The sequence below is a fragment of the Pocillopora verrucosa genome, chromosome 12, assembly GCF_036669915.1.
Source record: "Pocillopora verrucosa isolate sample1 chromosome 12, ASM3666991v2, whole genome shotgun sequence".
NCBI classification, from domain to species: Eukaryota; Metazoa; Cnidaria; class Anthozoa; order Scleractinia; family Pocilloporidae; genus Pocillopora; species Pocillopora verrucosa.
In genome coordinates this window covers 9,065,054-9,083,958 of record NC_089323.1, presented here as the reverse complement: position 1 = coordinate 9,083,958, position 18,905 = coordinate 9,065,054, and the positions used below count along the sequence as shown (strand labels likewise).

The window sequence follows — 18,905 nt, the reverse complement described above, 5'->3', positions numbered from 1 at the left end:
GGACTCAATTTCTGAGTAGAGTGGCTCAATACCAAGGGATTCTGTGTTAAGAATCGAGGTTGATTCCTTTTTCAATCCTTTTTTCCATTCATGACTGACCTAGAATGATGAATCCTTATTTTGGCCTAAGTCTCCGTGGACATGTTCTGTTTAGGACATTTGTCTCATAGGAATATATTTTGTGGAGCAAATGGTGATTTAGTAAGATAGCAAGCCAGGTTGGAATTATTGCTCAAAAAGGGAGGACCGTGATTTGGTTGTTACCCTTTGAGGATTATGATATTTTGATTTCTATGTTGACGCAAGTGACAGGTCCATTACATTACATTTTTATTCCATTGCTTCAATTTAGCATTATAAAACATGTGAATACCGTGGTGGGATTGCAGGGAGTATTTGATAATTGCAAACATTGAATGATGCTGCCAAGAAAATTTTCAGTGAACAACATATAGTGTTGTAGAATACAGAAAGCAGTTCATGTACATTGTGGATTGTCAATTGTAAACAGTTATCAAAGCCAATGGTCACCTTTGAAGTTCAGTTAAATGTGGGGATCTCCCAGAGGTGGAGCCACACACAATTGAGTTCGAGTGAGCCTGGAATATTTTGTGGAGGAGGCATTGCGGGAGTGGCGAAACACAACAGGGAAAGTGTTAATGATGGAAACGGCAAGCTTGCCTGGCATATTCACAAGTATTACAGGTTTGGTCCTTTTCTTCACAGTAGAGTGGACAGAAATGGCCTGATTGAATTTATTTTTCATGCAATTTGTTAGAGGCCTCACTAAAAGCGGCTTACATAGCTCTAAACGCATGATGATGTCTGTCATTTACTGAACAAATTCACCCCAAGCCTCGTTGTACTAACATATTGTGCCAAAATATTCAGTCTTAAGTTATTTAATAGGAGTATTTTATCGATTGTTTTCATGAGGGTATTCTTTCGATTTCAGTGTTCTAGGAAATAAATTTCTGATTAAAACCAATCAACAGGCCGCACTTTGAAAGCGAGGCTTAGGGCGTGAGAATTGTAATATTCCTACGTAAAGGTGCACAAGACTCAGTTATGATAACACGGATTGAAACTTAATAAAGAATGATGGGTAAACAACAAATTCTTTCGCTACTTAGCCTAAGCCACAATTATTTGTCTTGACTTCCTGTTCCTCGTGTTTTAAGACACTTTTCTTGAACCTGTGTTCTATCACGCTGGTTGTGTGCAATCCGAAACCTGGAAACAAGCTGGGTAACTTTCACGGAATATTTCCATTCCATCTGTCAGGCGTATTAACAAATCATTTAACAAATCATTTTAAAATCTGCTACCTCTCAACCCCTTATGCCTCCCTAACTGTTACATAATTACATCCTAAAATTTTCTTTCAGTACCAGTTCTTGTGTTTATGAATTGTCTAAGGTGTCATTTACATCATTAATTTTTCTTGTGTGGTTGTCATGGAGACAACCTCGATTAGGTGTTTTCAATCACCTACTGATGACTGGCGATACTTTTTAAAAAACTGTGAAATTGAACAAAAATGCAGTGCGCTTGGGTAGAAAAGGAAGGAAAAAGCTTTAGACCGCGAGGTTGACTAAGGGTTCATAACGCTTCAGGTACGGCCTCTAGCCATATTTACAGCTGACTCTTACCAGGTCAGTGAAACTGTAATGATCAGTTTCCAAAGTTGTTCCTTCTGGACTTTGAGGAACCTCTTACGGTTCACATTCGCAACAAAATTTCATAAAATTCATTCATGTGTGTACTCTTTCGCGGTACGTGATAATTTGTATCTGTGGCTATTGGAAACGAATAAAATTTCATAACGCAGTGTTCCAGTGCTCGGTTCCTTAAAACTCGCTACTCGGCTCCTCTGAGCCATTCTGCGTTCTTGGCTGCATGCGTGGCAAGAAATTGATACACTGTCAAGGAAATGAATTCCTCGTAGCAGGATCTGCATAAACTGACTCACTCTGGCTTGGTAGTATCTCGACGTTTTACGAGTTAAGTCGTGGAAACCTTTTCTCTTTCTGTGTGTCACGGTTGCTTTCTCTCTCTTTGGATGCTCGTACAAATCAAGACTACTCAAAATTTGGTGCGTTCCTTTAGTAAACAGAAACTATGATTCTTACTTTTGAATTATGATTTACGTACATTGTTTACCTCTCCTGGTTTAATGTCTATTTGTATCAAAACCCTGGAAGACCATCACTAACCTTTCTTTAGACAGGATGAAAGTCTGTCCTTTTGCTTATCAGATGACTTTTTGAACCAGTGGTAGATGTCCTTCTCTCTCACGTTACTAGATGAATTGTAAGCCACACTATAGCATTGAACTGTTGTCACAGGCCCCCCCCATATATAACGGGCCTTACCCGTACCAAAGGCGCCATGTTTGGCCGAAGTTCTACACTCCTATAGATGAAGAGTAGACCGCAGTATAGACATATGTGGATTAAAAGTTTGTTAATCCATTTGGCCCTTAGCAACGTGCACCTCCAACTAAAGTTCGCTGCCAATGATCAGACCGAGGATTTGAAGCTGGCTGGGGATTTGCCCGTAACGAAGACTTTTGCAATGACAAGGTAATTAAAAGATTTGCGCGCCCTTTCAATCATATGATTGTCGACAGGTTATATCACCAGCGTTAACGTCGAAAAAAAACAGAACATGAACTTAAAAATGTTTGGCAAGAATAGTTGGACTGTCAGTGTGGACATTTGCTTTAATAGTTGTCACTAAGTGTTGTAAACTTGAAAGCACTGTCGCTATCGGAAGGAGGACTTAATATAGACTGGCAGATAGTTCGGTGGGAAGAAAATCATTGTTTTCGCCTTTAAAATAACATTTATCTGATTCTGAGAAGCAGGAAGTCAGAATTCCCAATATTTAGAAAGATGATGTCATGGAAAAAATAAACTGTTGTAGCCATACTGCACCTGCATTACGTAGCTATGCAAATTTCTAATCTTTCCGCTTGTGTTTAAGGATGTTTTGTTGTTGTTTTTCCCAATATAGGACATTGTAACTAACGTGTCACCTCGCATAGGTGCGCGGAACAACCTCAGGTCATCTGTATGGCCCAGGTCAATGGTGCTTTATCTCAACATAGAAACTCATCAGTGAAAAGACAGCAGCTTAAAAATTTTTTTTGGTGTAGCTCTGTGACAGAGCTAGAAAGAAACGGAAAAATTTCTTTCCTGAAAAGGGTCTTGTGGTATTTGTAAGCGGATTATATTTTTTTACTGTTAAACTGGTTCACAGAGATATTAATTTAGGTTGAAAAGTTGAACCCCTTGTTCATAGGGTGATAGAATAGTTGTGGCTGTTTGTAAAAAGTACCCATTTACACCCCTTTGCAGGTTGTTTGAACAAATAGGGGATCCGATGAAAACAAAGAAGTGTTAATTAAGTGATATCGAAACTGTGGAAAGTTCGAATGGGGGTGGCTTAATCGGATGTTCCAAACCCTATTTAGATCAATAATTCTGAGTATGGCATGTAGTTGTCAGTTATTGGCTTCAACGCTTGAATAACAACACATTTAAGTATTTTTAATTTTAAAGTTTTTGGTGGAAAACCACCAGTAATGACCAATTTTGACATTTGTCTGCAAAGAAAGAAAATTTATTGATGCTCTGAAAACTGAAATGGAGAAATGACAGTAGCTGATTAAGTTGATAAAATTTGTACGGAGATGGTTTTACGTCATATGTATTTCTGTTCATGAAAATTATGATTTCATAATTTCTATTGTGAGGATAATAAGGTTAAGACTCTCATTTTTGTCTTGCCAGATTCGTAATATGCCAGCATTATGTGTGGATATCTCAAAGGAAGACTGGAACTGAATTGGCTTAAAATGGCCGAGGTAATTTAATTTGTCTGAAAAATTAAAATCTACTCAGCCAAGGTCTTGTGTAAACAAACATAGGTATAGAATCCATTACTAACTTGGAGAAAAAAACAAAATAATGGGGTGAAAAATAATTTCTCATCCAGTTCCCAAAATTGTTAATGACAAAAAATTCTCAGTAAACAAAAATCCTATCAAACTACGTTAATCAGGTCTGCCGAATGCCCCACTGTTGTGACCTATAAGGAATTAGAAACTTAAAATGTCGCCCTCCTGAAAAAACAGAACAGCGTGGTTGCTTGAAATTTTATTCTGATTTCGAAAATAAAGTAATTCAAGAGCATTGTGTGTTGGTATCATTGTTATGGGACAAGTGTCAGTCCAAAAACCCAGTAACAAACTGAGTATATCATTGACTGTACATTCTACATATGAAATTATGTTCTGTCAAAGTTGAAATGTTTAGTTTAGGGAAAGGTTCAACTTAAGCAAATTGTACACCTGAATCATTTGTTAAATGATTCTCTTACAGGATTTTCAGTGAGGCAGATGCACTAGAATATTAACTATTCATGTCCACATGGAATGGAGGGAGGAGAGCGAGCATGGGTCTAGATTGTGGTCAGAGTGTGGGTTGGCTCTCCTTGCATTTTCCGTTATATTCAACAAACTGAACCATATTTAGGGTCTCGCACGTTATGTTAACATTGGGAAATAGGATTTCCATTGGGGCATTTATTTAGACTAGTTCGTTTGTTTTCTTTTCTTTTTTTTTTTTGCAGATTAACTAAAGTTAATAGGGTAGAGGATTCAGGCAAGGAAAGGCATCGATGGAGATAAAAATGGGTGGGAAACAATTTAAAGGAGTAGTTTTTGGCAGTTCAGATTGGCGGGGGGGATTTTTTGAAAAAAGGTTCTAAGAGAAAACACGTTTGTGGTTTTGTTGGCAATTTCATGTTAAGGATTATCCCGTACGCAGTGGGAAAGAAAAGGAGCCTTTGACAAGCAGCACTGAGTTGTCTAGTTGGCAACATGTACATTTTCCATGGATGAAACTGCGCTTGTTGTCGCCAATTTTGACAAATATTTGCCAACATATTTGAACGTTATTCGATGGTTTTCAGTCTTCATTATAAGTACTTTTGTGATCTTAAATCGTGATATGATGTAAAACGAAGACGCAGATGGCCAGCAGTAGTTCTCTATGATGGGTATCTTCCCTCACCCAGGTGTCCATTTTTTATACAGTAAAGCTAAACCCGACGATGTATAGCCCACTCAATCGCGCGCCAGACGACCCGGCCATTCACACACAACTGCAAGGTTTTGGATTCACTATGAAGGTTGTTGAAGTCAAATTTTACGTGTTATAATTAGTGTTCAATCGACTGTTCTTTCAGCGATGCAAAGTTTGTTAAAATGGAAGCTGATGTAAATTCCATTTCCGTGTTACCGACCATAAATTTGCAACGGCTGTTTTGGTTCTTTCTCATCTGCTAGTGGCATTTTTTATCCCATACGTAATAGGCTTGTGTATTTGTCGGCTCATTTCAACCTTTTTGTTCCTGACGTTTGCATGTAGAAAAAGTAATCGAATTTATTATTTTGACAGGACCCAGAAATTAGTCCAGAAACATTTTGCCGAGGATACGGACAAGTGCCATAAACATTCCATTTTTCGCAAAATTAACTCCAATCCTCCCGTCCCTCCCCACCCAGCTGTGAGTGATTAGTTTTGTCACGGATATCGTCAACCTTGCCAGCAGCTGTTTTACCAAAGCAAAGGTATGATTTGTCTTAAAGGTTGGTTGGAAGTGGAATAGATGAAGTAGGTTTGTCTCTTTGTCTTACCAACTTAAGTGATCCTGGGGTCCATTCTTACCTATCTTACCCTTAAGATACTTATGCTGATCCACTTCCATTGGTTAGACGTCCTTGGAATAGATGAAAGGCTATGTAATAATGAAAATCCGTTACGGCATAGTTGAACACTTCTTCCCAACTAGTGCTCCGGATTTTGTCGTGGACAAGCGTTGTCATCGAACCCTACTTCAGCGTCCTTTGAACTAGTGAATCTCCAGGAAGTAACTGAAAAAGAACTATAGGCCTTAAAAACATCTGAAAGTACCTCAAAATTTCGTAGATAAAAAGAGGAAAGAAAGAGAGTGCTTTTTAATGAGGGTGTTACAGTTTATCCGCTGTTTTTTTTTCGTTGCGTATTGATAGGGGACTGGGACTCACCATGGATCTCTCAATTTTTCTGCATTTCTTCCCTTTCGGGGAAATACCACCCACGTGCAAAAATGGCATAACAAAAGTATGGCAGGTTACTTCGAAGCGCCGAAAAGAAACTGACAAATAAAAGCTGGACTGAACTGAAGGGACATCATGAGACTTAAAAAAACTAATCGGACTCGAAGACACGAGTAGGAATGTTCAAAATTCTTGGAAAGAAAGGTTTCCACAAGGGACAAAATGTACGGTTGTTGTATGTATGTAGGAGGTTGTCCTGCTCTGGCTGATGAAAGAAGGTCTTTGTACATTGGTTGTGCATCTGGTGGGAAATTAAACCAATTAAAGGACAATAAGACCAAAAATCCAACCGATTGAGTTTTTATTTTAATATATCCCTCATTAGTTTTTTTGAGAATTGGAACCAAGGAGAAGGGGAATTCACAAAAATATTTTTATCCTGCCCTTTATGACGTCTTACTCATTACAATGATAAATTAGTAATTAGAGTGATTGTTTCGAAGTTTTTGTTTTTAGCAACGCTAGAGTTTGAAATATAAATTTAAACAATTGAGAACATCGTAAGGATGAGTAGAAGGGACTCGTTCTTGCTGTGTACGGCTATTGACAAAAAAAGTGTTCGCTTCTGCTCTGTCTTGACCCACAAACTAAATAAAACTAGAGCTTATATAATTTTTGCTTTTCCACAAAAATCATTGATAGCCGAGAACTGCTACCTTAAACTTCTTCGTTAGCCACAAGTACTTAGAAAGACTAAAAAATGCTTTTTAATGAGTTTACTGACCGTCCTGTTCTCTTAGGGATAAGCTGAATAAAGGGCTAACCGTGAATAGGTCACAACGAGGACAACCTTTTTTAACATACAAGTTTGCCTTAATTAATTACATAATTTATTTGAGATACGGTACCGTACCTTCCGTAACCTTACCTTGGGACCCTCCATGAATAGTAGAAGACTTGATGGAAACCTTTAGGGACTTTCAAGGACTCATGGAATGCCAGTAGTGAAGTGAAGAAGCTTATTATTGTTTCAGGTTGTGCTGATGGAGAGTGACTGCTACTAAAACAGTGTCTGGCTTGATGGGGCCTGCGTCTCCGAACAAGTGCTGCATGGCCAGCAGTCGGAAACGAAAACAGAACAAACTACTTATGGGAGGTGTGTCCGGCAATGCAATTCGATCCCATTGCATTACGCAGCTGTATCTGCAATTGGCAGAGCCCTCTCCTGGTTTTCCAAATCTTAGCTACTGGGGGGAGGAAGTGGATAGTGCCGAAGCAGCGCTACAATTTCTTTCATTGCGGAAGCATTCTGCTGTTCAGGTGAAATGCTCATCCTTGTGCTGTGTGGTAATTAAAAAGTGTGGTAATAAGTTAACTTAGGAAAATTTTGATGGCTGTGTAGTAAGAAAAATCGACTGTTGAACGTTAATGAATCCTTTTGTTTTTTAACGGAGTGTGAATACATGGGCTTTCTTAGTGCTTAGCATCATAAACTAAGTACGACAACTGGCCCTCAAAACTTATAATGATCAAAGGAAAGGAAAGATAACATAGCCCACAAGTCATTTAGTGGGCATTCGGTATTTCGTTGATAAACTGTAGTATTGCGTGTTCACAAGTTTGTATTCCTCGTTAAAGAAGATGTACCTTCATAATCTTACCTCTCTTCTCGATAGACTTTTATGTACAAAAATTTACCTGAAAGACAAGTGAAATTTGCTTCGCAACATATTTGGGAAGTAGAAGAGTTTAGAATAGAGAAACAGCGTCCGTCTCGCATTTTGATTGAACTACGCTGCCCAGATGGATTGTCTAGTGGAGATGTCAAGTTGACAATAAATATGGTTCATGGTCGGCAATAGCCCCCGTCCTCTATCCAATTTGTAATTGTTATTTTCTATTCAGGTATCGAGTGCTGTACAAAACCACGACTTCACGCTAATTGACGAATACACGACTGGTTTGAAGTGCTTGCTTTATCTTCAAACTGTTCAAGAAACTCTCAGCATGGGAATGGCCAAAGCTCCTAATACCCAAACACCAAAAGAGGTCAAAACTGTTCCTAAAATAGCTGCAGCTGTGAGGAATAAGGTCAGACAACATGACTTAATCGTACTGTTTAATGGATTGGTGGTCTTAGATCTTGGATTGAGAATTCTAAAAGTTGCGCATATGGACATTACTCACCTTTCATGCAAGGGAACGGGGTCAGTGGGTGTGGTCGGAGGGGTTTGGTGGAGTCATCGCTAGAGACATAGCTGGCAAAACGGCATTTACCGTGTGAAGGATTTGTGAGGTTTTAGTATTTTATGTGGCCAATGACAGCTTTGGTGATATCTAAGATTGTTTCTACAAATCGTAAGTTTATCCCTAAATATATCCTAAATAATAAATACCCAGGAACACCTCTAAAACAGAAGAGTACATCGCGGGAACCGAGCGGCATATTTTTCGTATGTGACACGAAATGGCGATACGAATGACGTTGCGTGACATGGAATCCCCGCATCGGTTGTTTGTGTTTTAGAACCAATTAAATGGCAGGCCAAGATTTGATGTGGTAAGTGGACGATGAAAGTAAATGCTTTTCCGAACAACTAGAGATCGAGAAACACCACAATAAACAATGACATCACATGACCAAGGACACCACAATGAATCATTTTAAAGGAAATTCTCGAAAGTGGTCACGAGACAGAGGGTAAATTTTTGTTCTATGCGTGTGAACAGCCGTCAAAGGTTCGAAGTGAAAAGAGGATGACAATTTACAGTAATCTGTATGAGCAAAGCAGACGTCAGCAGTCGAATTTTCATTTAGCTGTAAAACCAGTTCACATGTATTTTTGGCCTGAATTGACGGTGGTTTTTTGTAAAACTTTTATAATTTGGGCACCGGGTATTTGGGTAGTTATACCCAGTATTTGTAATTAAAGCCTGCTAGAGATATTTATTCAGGGAAGTTCTATCTTAACAGTCACTATCATAGTTTTGGACCATTCCTTCAGGAAAGGAAAGGCGGTTGGTTGCGAGGTATAAAAGAAAATATTGACCTATGGGTAAAGAATTTGAGCCCGAGGAAGTCAGGCCAGCTTTTAAACCGGACAAACAGGCTCTACCACTCAAGTAACTTGAATTACTGACTGTTCACCATAGAGGGCACAGTTTGAACATTCAGTGGATAGGAGGAATCTATGGAAATTACCTGCAGGTGAGTTCAGGTAATTATCTTTCGTTCTGGGTCTATAAAGTAGAAATTTCACGACGACTGATTTCTCAGTTCTTTAGCATCTGCAATTGTACTTTGGGCGGAGGATGGGAAGTTGGCGCGGCTTTGGACCGAATTGGCTCCTATGGTGACCTGGATAAAAGGCAGGACAACAAGTTGTTGCTGTAATTGACAGAAGATTTATGTATAAACTGGTGGCAAAAAAATGATACATGACTGTAATGACTGTGGGATTAAGGCCATCACCTTTGATGCTCAAAACATCTTCCGCATGTTACTGACGACTGTACTGCTGTACATTGTGTTGTTTTCTGTTTGCCCAAGTATTGGTAAGGACTTCGTCAGATACTGTAATAATCAGACCTCTCATGTAGGCTGTCTGCTTCCAATGTGTTGGGTTTTTTCCCCCTACTTAACAAAAGTTCCTTTGTACATAAGTTGCCAAGCATTACAGTTGGAAGGAGGCTGAAGGCGACCTAGTTAAAAATACAAACCCTGTCGGGTCTTCGGATAGGTATTAATCTGTTGATCATGCTAGTTTCTTGTGCTCTATTCCGTAGCAAGGAACACTTTAACCTTCGCTCCGGGTGAAAGGACATTTAAAAGGCTACAAAACTTAAAATTGATTGATGCTTACTGAAAATATGATGTCAATGAATGATGGTGATGTCACTTATTTTGCGAATTTTAATCGATGATGGCTGTTTTCTTGCAGATTGTATCAAGAGGCTTCCGAGGGGAGGTACTTACAAGCCAAGACGTGGGGTTCCGATGGATGTTATTGGAGAGGCATAATTAAATTCAATCAGCAGTCGTACTGACTGCTGGAACTTTGGCAGTACACATCCAATCATCAGACATTTAGCGTGTACCGAGTACTTCTCCACAGGGAACACTCTTTTTTTTTTGGGGTCTTAAATCCGTTATGATTAGTTAACTTGAGAAGGGTGGGAATTGGACGATAATATTTGTTTCATTCTGTTATCCTTTTATGTTTTTGTGCCTTAGTTGAAGCTTACATTTTATACAAACACGATGATGATAGAGATGATACTAGTGATATCGAACAGGTGATACGCAAAATCAGTGATGACTGTGTGGTTCAAGAACTTCGTGATCATGAGCATAGTATCGATGTTCTCAGTAAATTTCGTTTTTGACCTTAATGCCAATAAGTAAATAAAACTCTACCTTCAGTAGTTGCTAATATTTGTTATTTTGTAGTTTTAAAGTTGCACGTTGTACTTTTGATATTTTTGATGAAGAAGTATGCTCCAGGTATGAAAAAGGATTTGTAAGAGTTATTTAATCATTTCGAACTGAGGCACACACAAAACACCATTACAGTTATACAGTCTACAGTTCATACAGTTATGTTCGTAAAAACTTATAAATTAATTTCTGGCCAGAAGGTCAGTTTTGTTTGCAACTCTCAATCTGCTCAAACGCTGGGGGCGGAGGATGGTCTTAGGGCCTCTGTTCAGCAGACTCCGAAACCAGCCGGGACCCGAAACATCACACTCTATTACCGTCCTCAAATACGTTGCGGATCATGGTTGCTTCGGTTTGGAGTTTTGAGAAGCATAACCGAACAGAGCGGCAAGTAGATGTGCAAAGAAAAAATTAAGAATAGGTGTCTTCGCTACGTTTTAAGGTTTCTAGCACCTTTTAAACATCTACCGCAGGAAAACCGCCAGCTGTGTAGTCCAAACCTTCAGTGTCGGATTGAACGGGCAAAATGGCCCGAAACAGTCCCGCGTACCCCAAAAGAAAACGAGGGATATATAGAGCCAAGGTTTTAAAATAAGGGAAAATACCCAGAGAGAAATTTTGGTGTAGAAACGACTAGCTTGTCTTTCGGCACGCGTTGCGGATGCCTCTGCAAACCAGTTTACTTAAGTTTACTAATTTTGCCATATTAGGGAAGTATGCCGCGCCGCTGTATCCGTAGAAAACTAAGATCTTAGTGCGGAAACCACATCCGGTTCAGTAGGAAAAACAGTTGTGACATAGACCAGATTGTCAAACTTAAAGCAACATAAAAAACAACGACGTTCTCCGCCGATTGACGACAGTAATGGAATACGAGAAATCTTACTGCTGAAAGAGCTTCGCGTACAAGGAGTAGGTTTGAATTGTGTGGGAGGGAAACAACATTAAAGTCGAGCAGCGATGACTTGTTGGGGCGGTTGAGGAACAAATGCTATCTATTACCAACCACCCACATTGTGGTGATGACGCGATATTTTTGTTTTCGGCGAAGAAAAAAAAGGAGTACGGTTAACCTCGATATATTGTGCGAACATTTATCAAAACGATGAGTCGAGTGCAAGGCCTTTGTTATTGTGATTTGTTGTATCGCGGCAGCGTCAGAGGCGTCATGGTGGTGTTATTTCAGTTATCGATGTGATCAGTATGCCAAAAAAGTCCTGTATGTTTTTCGTTTCAGCTCCTGGCATGCGAACAATCTGGTCCAGATGGACGACGTAAGAACAATTCTCGAGGAAAAGCTTAGCCATACGGAAATGGTGAAGGAAAAAACTGGTATGGGCCGGGGTGGAGAGAGCGGGGCGGTAAAGTTGAGAGATCACAAAAGGTTTGGGTCACGTTCTGCTTTGTTAAAGGGGCCTGTTACATGGAGGTGGGGGACCCCAGGGCGGTGGAGGTAACCCGCCTAGGGGGATTGCCCGGTCTGCCAGCTAGGGTAACCCTGCACCGGGTGAACAATTGACACCGGGTAAACGTCTCCAGGTGGGGGTAACCCGCTAAGGCAGGGATCGCGTTCATGGCAAAAAGCTCAAAAGCGAAACAAGGTTTAAAACTTCTTACATTTCTAGCCGTCCGGAGGGGGGTTCATGGCGGAATTCACCACAAAGCGCACAACGGACACACAAGGAGCGTAAAGTGCTTGTCAACATTTCGGACATATGTTTAGCGTGTAAATCGACCATATTTAGTTTCCCAAAAGCTTATTCCGTCTTAAGTCAACGGTTCTTCGGCCTAACCTAACACCGCGTTAACCTAACTGCGACGCTTTCATGAATAAATACATTATGGTCGAGAATCAATCTTTCGTCTTTCTCGAGATGTGAGCTTGGACGCTTCTGCTTAAACTCTCGTAATTGCAACAACAGCCTCAAGAAACCTCAACTCCCAGCACCCGGGGTTGTAAGATTGGATGTAAACAGCGTTTTATGTTTCGACCAGCGGCTAGGCGCGTTACCTAACCGACCTGGAGATCCCTCACCTCCATGTAAACAGACCCTAAAATCTTCGTGATTCTTGCTGCTCCTCGGTATATTAGAGCATGGACGATTCGAAGAGCCTTTAAACTTAGTATTTAAGTTGATCCATAGCACTAATCTGAAACATTCGCCATTTCCTCGGTTATGTTAAGCGCATGGACGATATTCGAGATATTTATGCTTGGTCTGAAGTTGATCATAGCACTAATCTGAAACATTCGCAAGTCCATTTCAATTTTGAGTAAATGTCGAAACAGCCGTGTAAAAAGACAATAACCTAACACCTAAGGTGATGCTATATCAGAAGGGCGGTCGGTCGGAGGGTCGAAACAAAAAAGTTATTAGTACAGCGGGTAAACATACAATTTGTCATGTAAGCGTCAGCACTTGTGGTTCCCCACGAAAAATTAAAAAAAGAATTGTTCCAGATCCGTTCTGAAACAAAGGAGATTTGAAGGTCCTGCGGCACAGTTTCGTGATTTTGTTGAGTATTGTGTGGTTGTCATAAAATAACCACTGAGATATATTTCTTTTGAACCAATTTTCATGGGATTTGACCTGTAAGCGTAAATGCTGAGTTCAAATTTTTTTTCGATAAACGGGGCACCATAATAAGGAACGCATTACACCTTACTCTTTATTTCCAGTATCAAAATCATTAGGCGAAGAGAACTATTGACTAAATGCGTGATCGCTTAGTTTATAGCGATTCCCAAAATCCTAGATTCATGATAAACGAGCCATCAAACTAAACTTCTCTGTTTTTGTGTATCACACCGATTTTGAAAGAAGAATGATTAGTGCGCCGCCATCATTACGGCATCCGCTAGAGCGCTTAATCAAACTAAATGTCTTCTGTTTTTTCGGGGGTTTCGCAATATTCGCGAGTAATGATTCCCCGCTGACCAAAGAAATTTTACCGTTGTACTTGTACCCTCGGCGAACGCCTTCGATATAGCGTCACCCATAAACTTCGCAACGGTCGATGCAATCACAAGGGCGCAAGGACTTCGGACTTCTTCGGAAGGATAGATCTCTAGTTCGGAGCCGACTAATTACGAAGAGTCCACGCCAATTTGTATATCCCAAATTGCCCACAACAACTCGTTTCTACGCTATCGCGTATACACGAGTCAAAAATGAATTACACACGTGAAAATATTCATTCAAAATATTCAAATCATTGATTTATTGGCTCAGTTTCTTGATCATTGCCTTTTTCTTGAATGTTATGTAGATTTTTTGTTTTTTGATCATCTTCACTGTGTATCTCATTCTGACCTCGGTTTATTGCCGTAAAAGGTACACTTGATTTTGAAAGTGCTTCCTCAATTCCTTTTCGAACGTCGCCGCAGAAGGTGTCGTTGGCTTGATTATATAATTGAACTTCTTTTTCAGCTGGCCTGATTTCGAGTTGTTGAGGCATCTCTTCGTGGTAACAATTTTGTTTGCTGCTTTCGCCACCTACTGATTCGTCAATTGAGTATTCTGTGTCTTGCAACATTGGACTTTCCCCTGCTCCTTCAGGTGAGCGGTACAAAGGTTGCAGACTGAACGGTGTGAACCTTTCAGACACCTTTCGTGTCAGGGAAGCAGTTTGGTCCGCAGTGACTGAGCTGATCCCTTGATTTGGTGTATCAACGCTCTGGCAATGGCTTCTTTTGCTCATTAACTGTGATTGATCCTCGCCAGTTTTTTTTCGTTTTCAGTTGATCTGTTGTCGTTTAGTTGAGATTCCTCCTCTTTGCTATAGTTAATGTCACTGTGTTCGCTGTCTACTGATTCTTCGACTATGGAGTTCGTATCTTCCAATATTGGATTGAGATCTGCCACTTCAGGGGAGCGATGCAACGGCTGCAGGCCGAACTGAGCTAATTTGTCAGATGTCTTTCGTGTCAGGGGAGATGTCTGATCGGTGACTGGGCTCAAGCTGCTGAAAGAGCAGGGCTTATCATCACCATTGCAGTCGCTTTCTGGTGCAGCGTTGTTCGAAGGGATGTTTCTATCTTCAGATTCCTCTCAAATTTTACTGTTGCCTTCTTGCTCGAAGTCTTAAGTTGCTCTACAGGTAAAAATATCTTCTCTCTCCAAGGCAACTGTTTCAGTTCCAATATTGCTATCAGCCTTCTTTCTCTGTCCCTCAGAATGGTCACATGTATTCTGTTTTCTTTTGCAGAGTCTCTGTAGGACTCCTCTCCTCATCCTACTTTAGTGGAAGCACCTGAATGTGAAGCTATATCCTTTTGTTTTCAACCTTAGCCAACGTTTCTTTTAATTTTTAAACCACCGCTACATTGGTAGGCATTCCAGGAGAGTATGCGGCTAGGGAATGCTCGGACTCTGTGCGATCTACTCACTGTTGGGGTCTCATCGAAGTTCTTTTTTTTCCTTAGTTTTCGTAGCCTCCATGTGCCGATTTACACAACACATCATAACTTCTTCAGTTTCTTTCGAAACTGTTGAATTCTTAGCTGAGAGTTTCTCAAGTTTGCGCGCAATTTTTCGCTTCTGTTTTTCGATCCTCTACCTTTCTCGTTGTTCAACCTTTTCCCTTTTAATTGCCTTCTTTTCCAGTATTTCCAACCGCTTTATTTCTTTCCGCTTCTTTTCCAGCTCCTTTACGCTTTTGTACTCTATGATCCCTTGAGGCTCATAGAACAATTTGTCACCAATGTCTTCGTTTACAACGGTTTCGTTTGCCTTGGTAACACGTTTGCAGCTCTCACCCTTTGGACTTTCATTTGATTCTCATCCGATTGATCGTGTTCCTCTGTTGATTCGTTTTCATCACCTTTCTCTTCTTGGTATTTACGTCGTTCGGCTCTTATCTTTTCCAGTTTGCGTGCGACTTTCTTTTTCTTCTTGTCCATATTTTCTTTCCATTTTTTGTCCTCGAGCTCTCGTCTCTGGGCTATCTCATCAAGGCTTTTAAGGTCGTCCTTTATTTCATTCTGTCTCCTTCTCATCTCCTCAATCTCATTTGTGATGCCATCTTCTCTTTCCTGGCTCTGTTTGATCTCCTCTACGATCTCGTTCATAGATTCAATAGTCTGTCTGTTTTCCTCCGCAAACTGTGCCTTGAGCCGTCTGGATTTTTCGTCCAGCTCAGCCATTTTCCTTTTGTATCCGCGGGACTCAGTGAAAGAGCTACAGTCCAACTCTTCCTCACTAATATCATTTTCGTCCATTTTTTTTTCTGTTTTTAGTTGGATATTTTGTGCCGAGCTCGTGACGGTAGCATCGCTTTTAACGAAGTTTATGTGATCACTTGTTTTTTCTTTCTCCCTGCATAAAATCAATTCATATTGATCAACGACATGCACATAAAAGTCGCTAGTGCTTAACCCCTACTGGGAAACTTTCTCGGCACTTAATTCTATACACATCTTCAAATAATCGGGAACTTCGAAAATTACCACTGCTAGTAATCCAAAACTGAGAAACGTCCTTACGAATAGAAAACTCTGGGACCGTTTTGTTGACTGAAACAAGATAACGCTAGATAACGCAAGATAACTACATGTACCGATTTTTGGTATCCTAAGTGATAGAAACTTCGGATAATCCATTATTCGCGTTATTTACAAGGAATGAAGAAATTTAATGACGCCTGTCACCAGGAAGGTTGTAGCGAACGCACTGGTAAATTTCCAGACAGTTACTCGTACCATACAATTTATTTGGAACTAGTGGTTTCTGAAACATGATTAACTTAAATTACACCACAACCAACAACCGACAACAATAACTACGATTACAAAGCGAAACATCAACGGCAAAGAAAACGCAAAACGTACCTGATGGTTTGGATAAAGAGAGTACACGAAATGCCATAAAGAAACGATGAAAGGACGACAGACTGAATAACATAGTGTTCTTTTTCGCGCGAAAATTTAAATATATACATACGGGCCCGGGGACTGAAGCAGGTAAACCGCTGGCCCTGAGTTTGTTATAACAAATGTTTTTGGACAAACTTTAACACGCATCAGATATAATTTACTCGATGTGTCACTGAATGGAGAAAGTTTTGAATACTAGAAAGCATAGACTGTCCTTAAATTGTCTCAGAAGTGAAATTCACAAAAAGGAGTTCACTGAAAGCAAAGGTTACGACTGACTACTAACTTGTAGTCCTCTCTCAGCCACGGGGGGACATGAGGCATTGCTTTCTCGTCGCTAGATATCGAGAGACGTTTAAAGTCGTCGCCAAACTCACTGCCACTGAAATCTGCTTCGGTCCTTATACGGAGCTCCTCCTCATACACAGGTACAACATTACATTCAAAATCTGGCGTGACTTCTTCTCTGGCTGCAGAGGATACCTCGCTAGCCGAGCTTTCTTCTCGTGGTTCTTTCTCATCGTTGCAGACCTGCTAATTCAAAAAAAGCTTTGTTTTTGTTGCAGCTGTTGAATTTCTGAATATTAACAGGACAGTGACAACCGGTAATTAGGATGCTCGATACTGCTTACGCCTCAGCACTTTTCTTCTCAGAAACCTAATCTTTCGGATTCACATAAAAATGGGAAACAGTAGACAATCACGATTTTAAGTTCTAGGTCCTCCAGATGAGACAGTTATCATCATGAGAGACTTTACTCATGATATTTGCTCATAAAACATTTTTCTCGCAATCTCGTTTCAATTAATCGATCTTATTGAGATTCACCTGTTTCGACTCGGTCTTGATGGGCGTAAGCTGTCGCGGTACTCGTCGCCTAACGTTTGGCGGCGTCTCTTTAGCATGCCAGTAGTAACTGACATATTTAGCTGAGTCGGTTGAAGGAATGGCGTTTGCTTTCTCCTTTTGTTTTTTCTCTTGAGTTTCTCGTAGGTTCATGTCTGTGATCAAATCGAGTTTGAAATTAATTTCCCCCTAAGAGGTATTAAGCACTAACATACATTGTTCGCTTAGAGGATGTCGTGAAGCTGTAACTGCAGGAATCTGCCCCTTCTTCGTGGAAACGAGCATCAATTTAATAAGTGGCTTGAAATCAAAGAGACGGTTAATTAAGGTAACAGCCTAAAGCGGCCTCTCTCCGGCTTTTTTATTTTTCAGAACAAAATCTCTAAGACTTGGAGAAGATTGATTGAGGAGACCGCAGTGGGAATAAATAAACCAATAGAAATAAAAGGATATACATGAAAATAAAACGCTAAATAGATAGATAGATGAATCGAAATAAGATGATAAATAGTGATCAGAAGTAATACTCTTTTCTAGAATGAATAAATTTAAAGTTACTAGAAAGAATATTGTAATAATGCCTTTTTTTCGCTCTGTTTTACGTGGTTCTGCCAAAATTTAGCACAACTTAACTTAACTGTTAATTTTTCACCTACGATTTACATCGATTTAGCAACAGTTCCAGCCGTTCACTTATAACTGTTCTTTAAGATCTTCTCAATCTTCGAGTAGTACTTGGATGAAAAAAAAATGTGGCTGACTGCTGAAAAACATACCTGAAGCTTTTCCAGTGGGTTTTCCTTTACGAGCTGTTTTGACAGTCTTTGGTAGATTAACTTTAGTATGAACTTTACTCCTTCTCTCATCGGTTGTAATCGGAATCCGCGACGATCGCCTGTTTTGAACTTTGCTGCCTGAATCCTTTTGCAGATTCACTTTTTTATCGGCGTCGTCCACTGATGAAGAACCCCTATCACTGTCGCTACTCAGTTGAGGCACTCTGACTGGTATTCTTGATTTCTGTTGCAGTGGTGGAAGACGATTTTGGTCGCTTTTCTCTTGAGGGTGAAGCCACGAGGCCATCGCGTTTCACCCGCGGTTTTCTCTCAAATGAAGTTTGTTTTGTTTTGTTTTGTGTTTCGGTTCTTAGAGTATTTGATTTTTTTTGGTTTGGTTTTTGCACGTTTTTGACAAATCAGATTGTGAAACGGTCCAAAATTCCCAAAGCTCCGAATCTCGATACTGACCGCACCGATAGCTGAAGCAAATGATTTTGTTTTGAGAGGAAATCCATGGAAACCATTTCTGACGAGTTTTCCGTCATACAGCCCGAGGAAACCTTCGATCGCTCGCGCACGGGAAGCTTTGGAGGACTCTGAGAAAAATCATATAATTAATTAATGCCCTAACTTTATAAATAGGAATTTCTTGGAGCTGTCTCCCTTCAGAAAGATGCCAACAGAAAAATATGGAGCGAAAATTAGAACGACGTGCGGATAAGAGTAAAGCTACTTTCCTAAACACTGGCTGCGCTGAAAGGCAGTAACAACGAAGCCGTAAAAATTGAACCAAGTAAACAACTAGACAAGGCTCAGTCACCTTTTGGATCAAACAAAACTCATTTCTGCTGGCCCCG

General features: G+C 40.2%; 1 protein-coding gene across 1 annotated transcript; it reads right to left on the bottom strand.

Annotated features, from left to right (window-relative positions):
- Nucleotides 1-15,261: 15,261 nt before the first annotated feature.
- Nucleotides 15,262-18,352, bottom strand: LOC131784437 (DNA ligase 1-like). The gene is made up of 4 exons (XM_066158845.1): nt 18,046-18,352; nt 17,252-17,424; nt 16,709-16,953; nt 15,262-15,865 (listed from the first exon to the last, which is right to left on the bottom strand). Exons 1-4 carry the CDS (start codon nt 18,350-18,352, stop codon nt 15,262-15,264), a joined length of 1,329 nt encoding a protein of 442 aa, XP_066014942.1.
- Nucleotides 18,353-18,905: the final 553 nt, after the last annotated feature.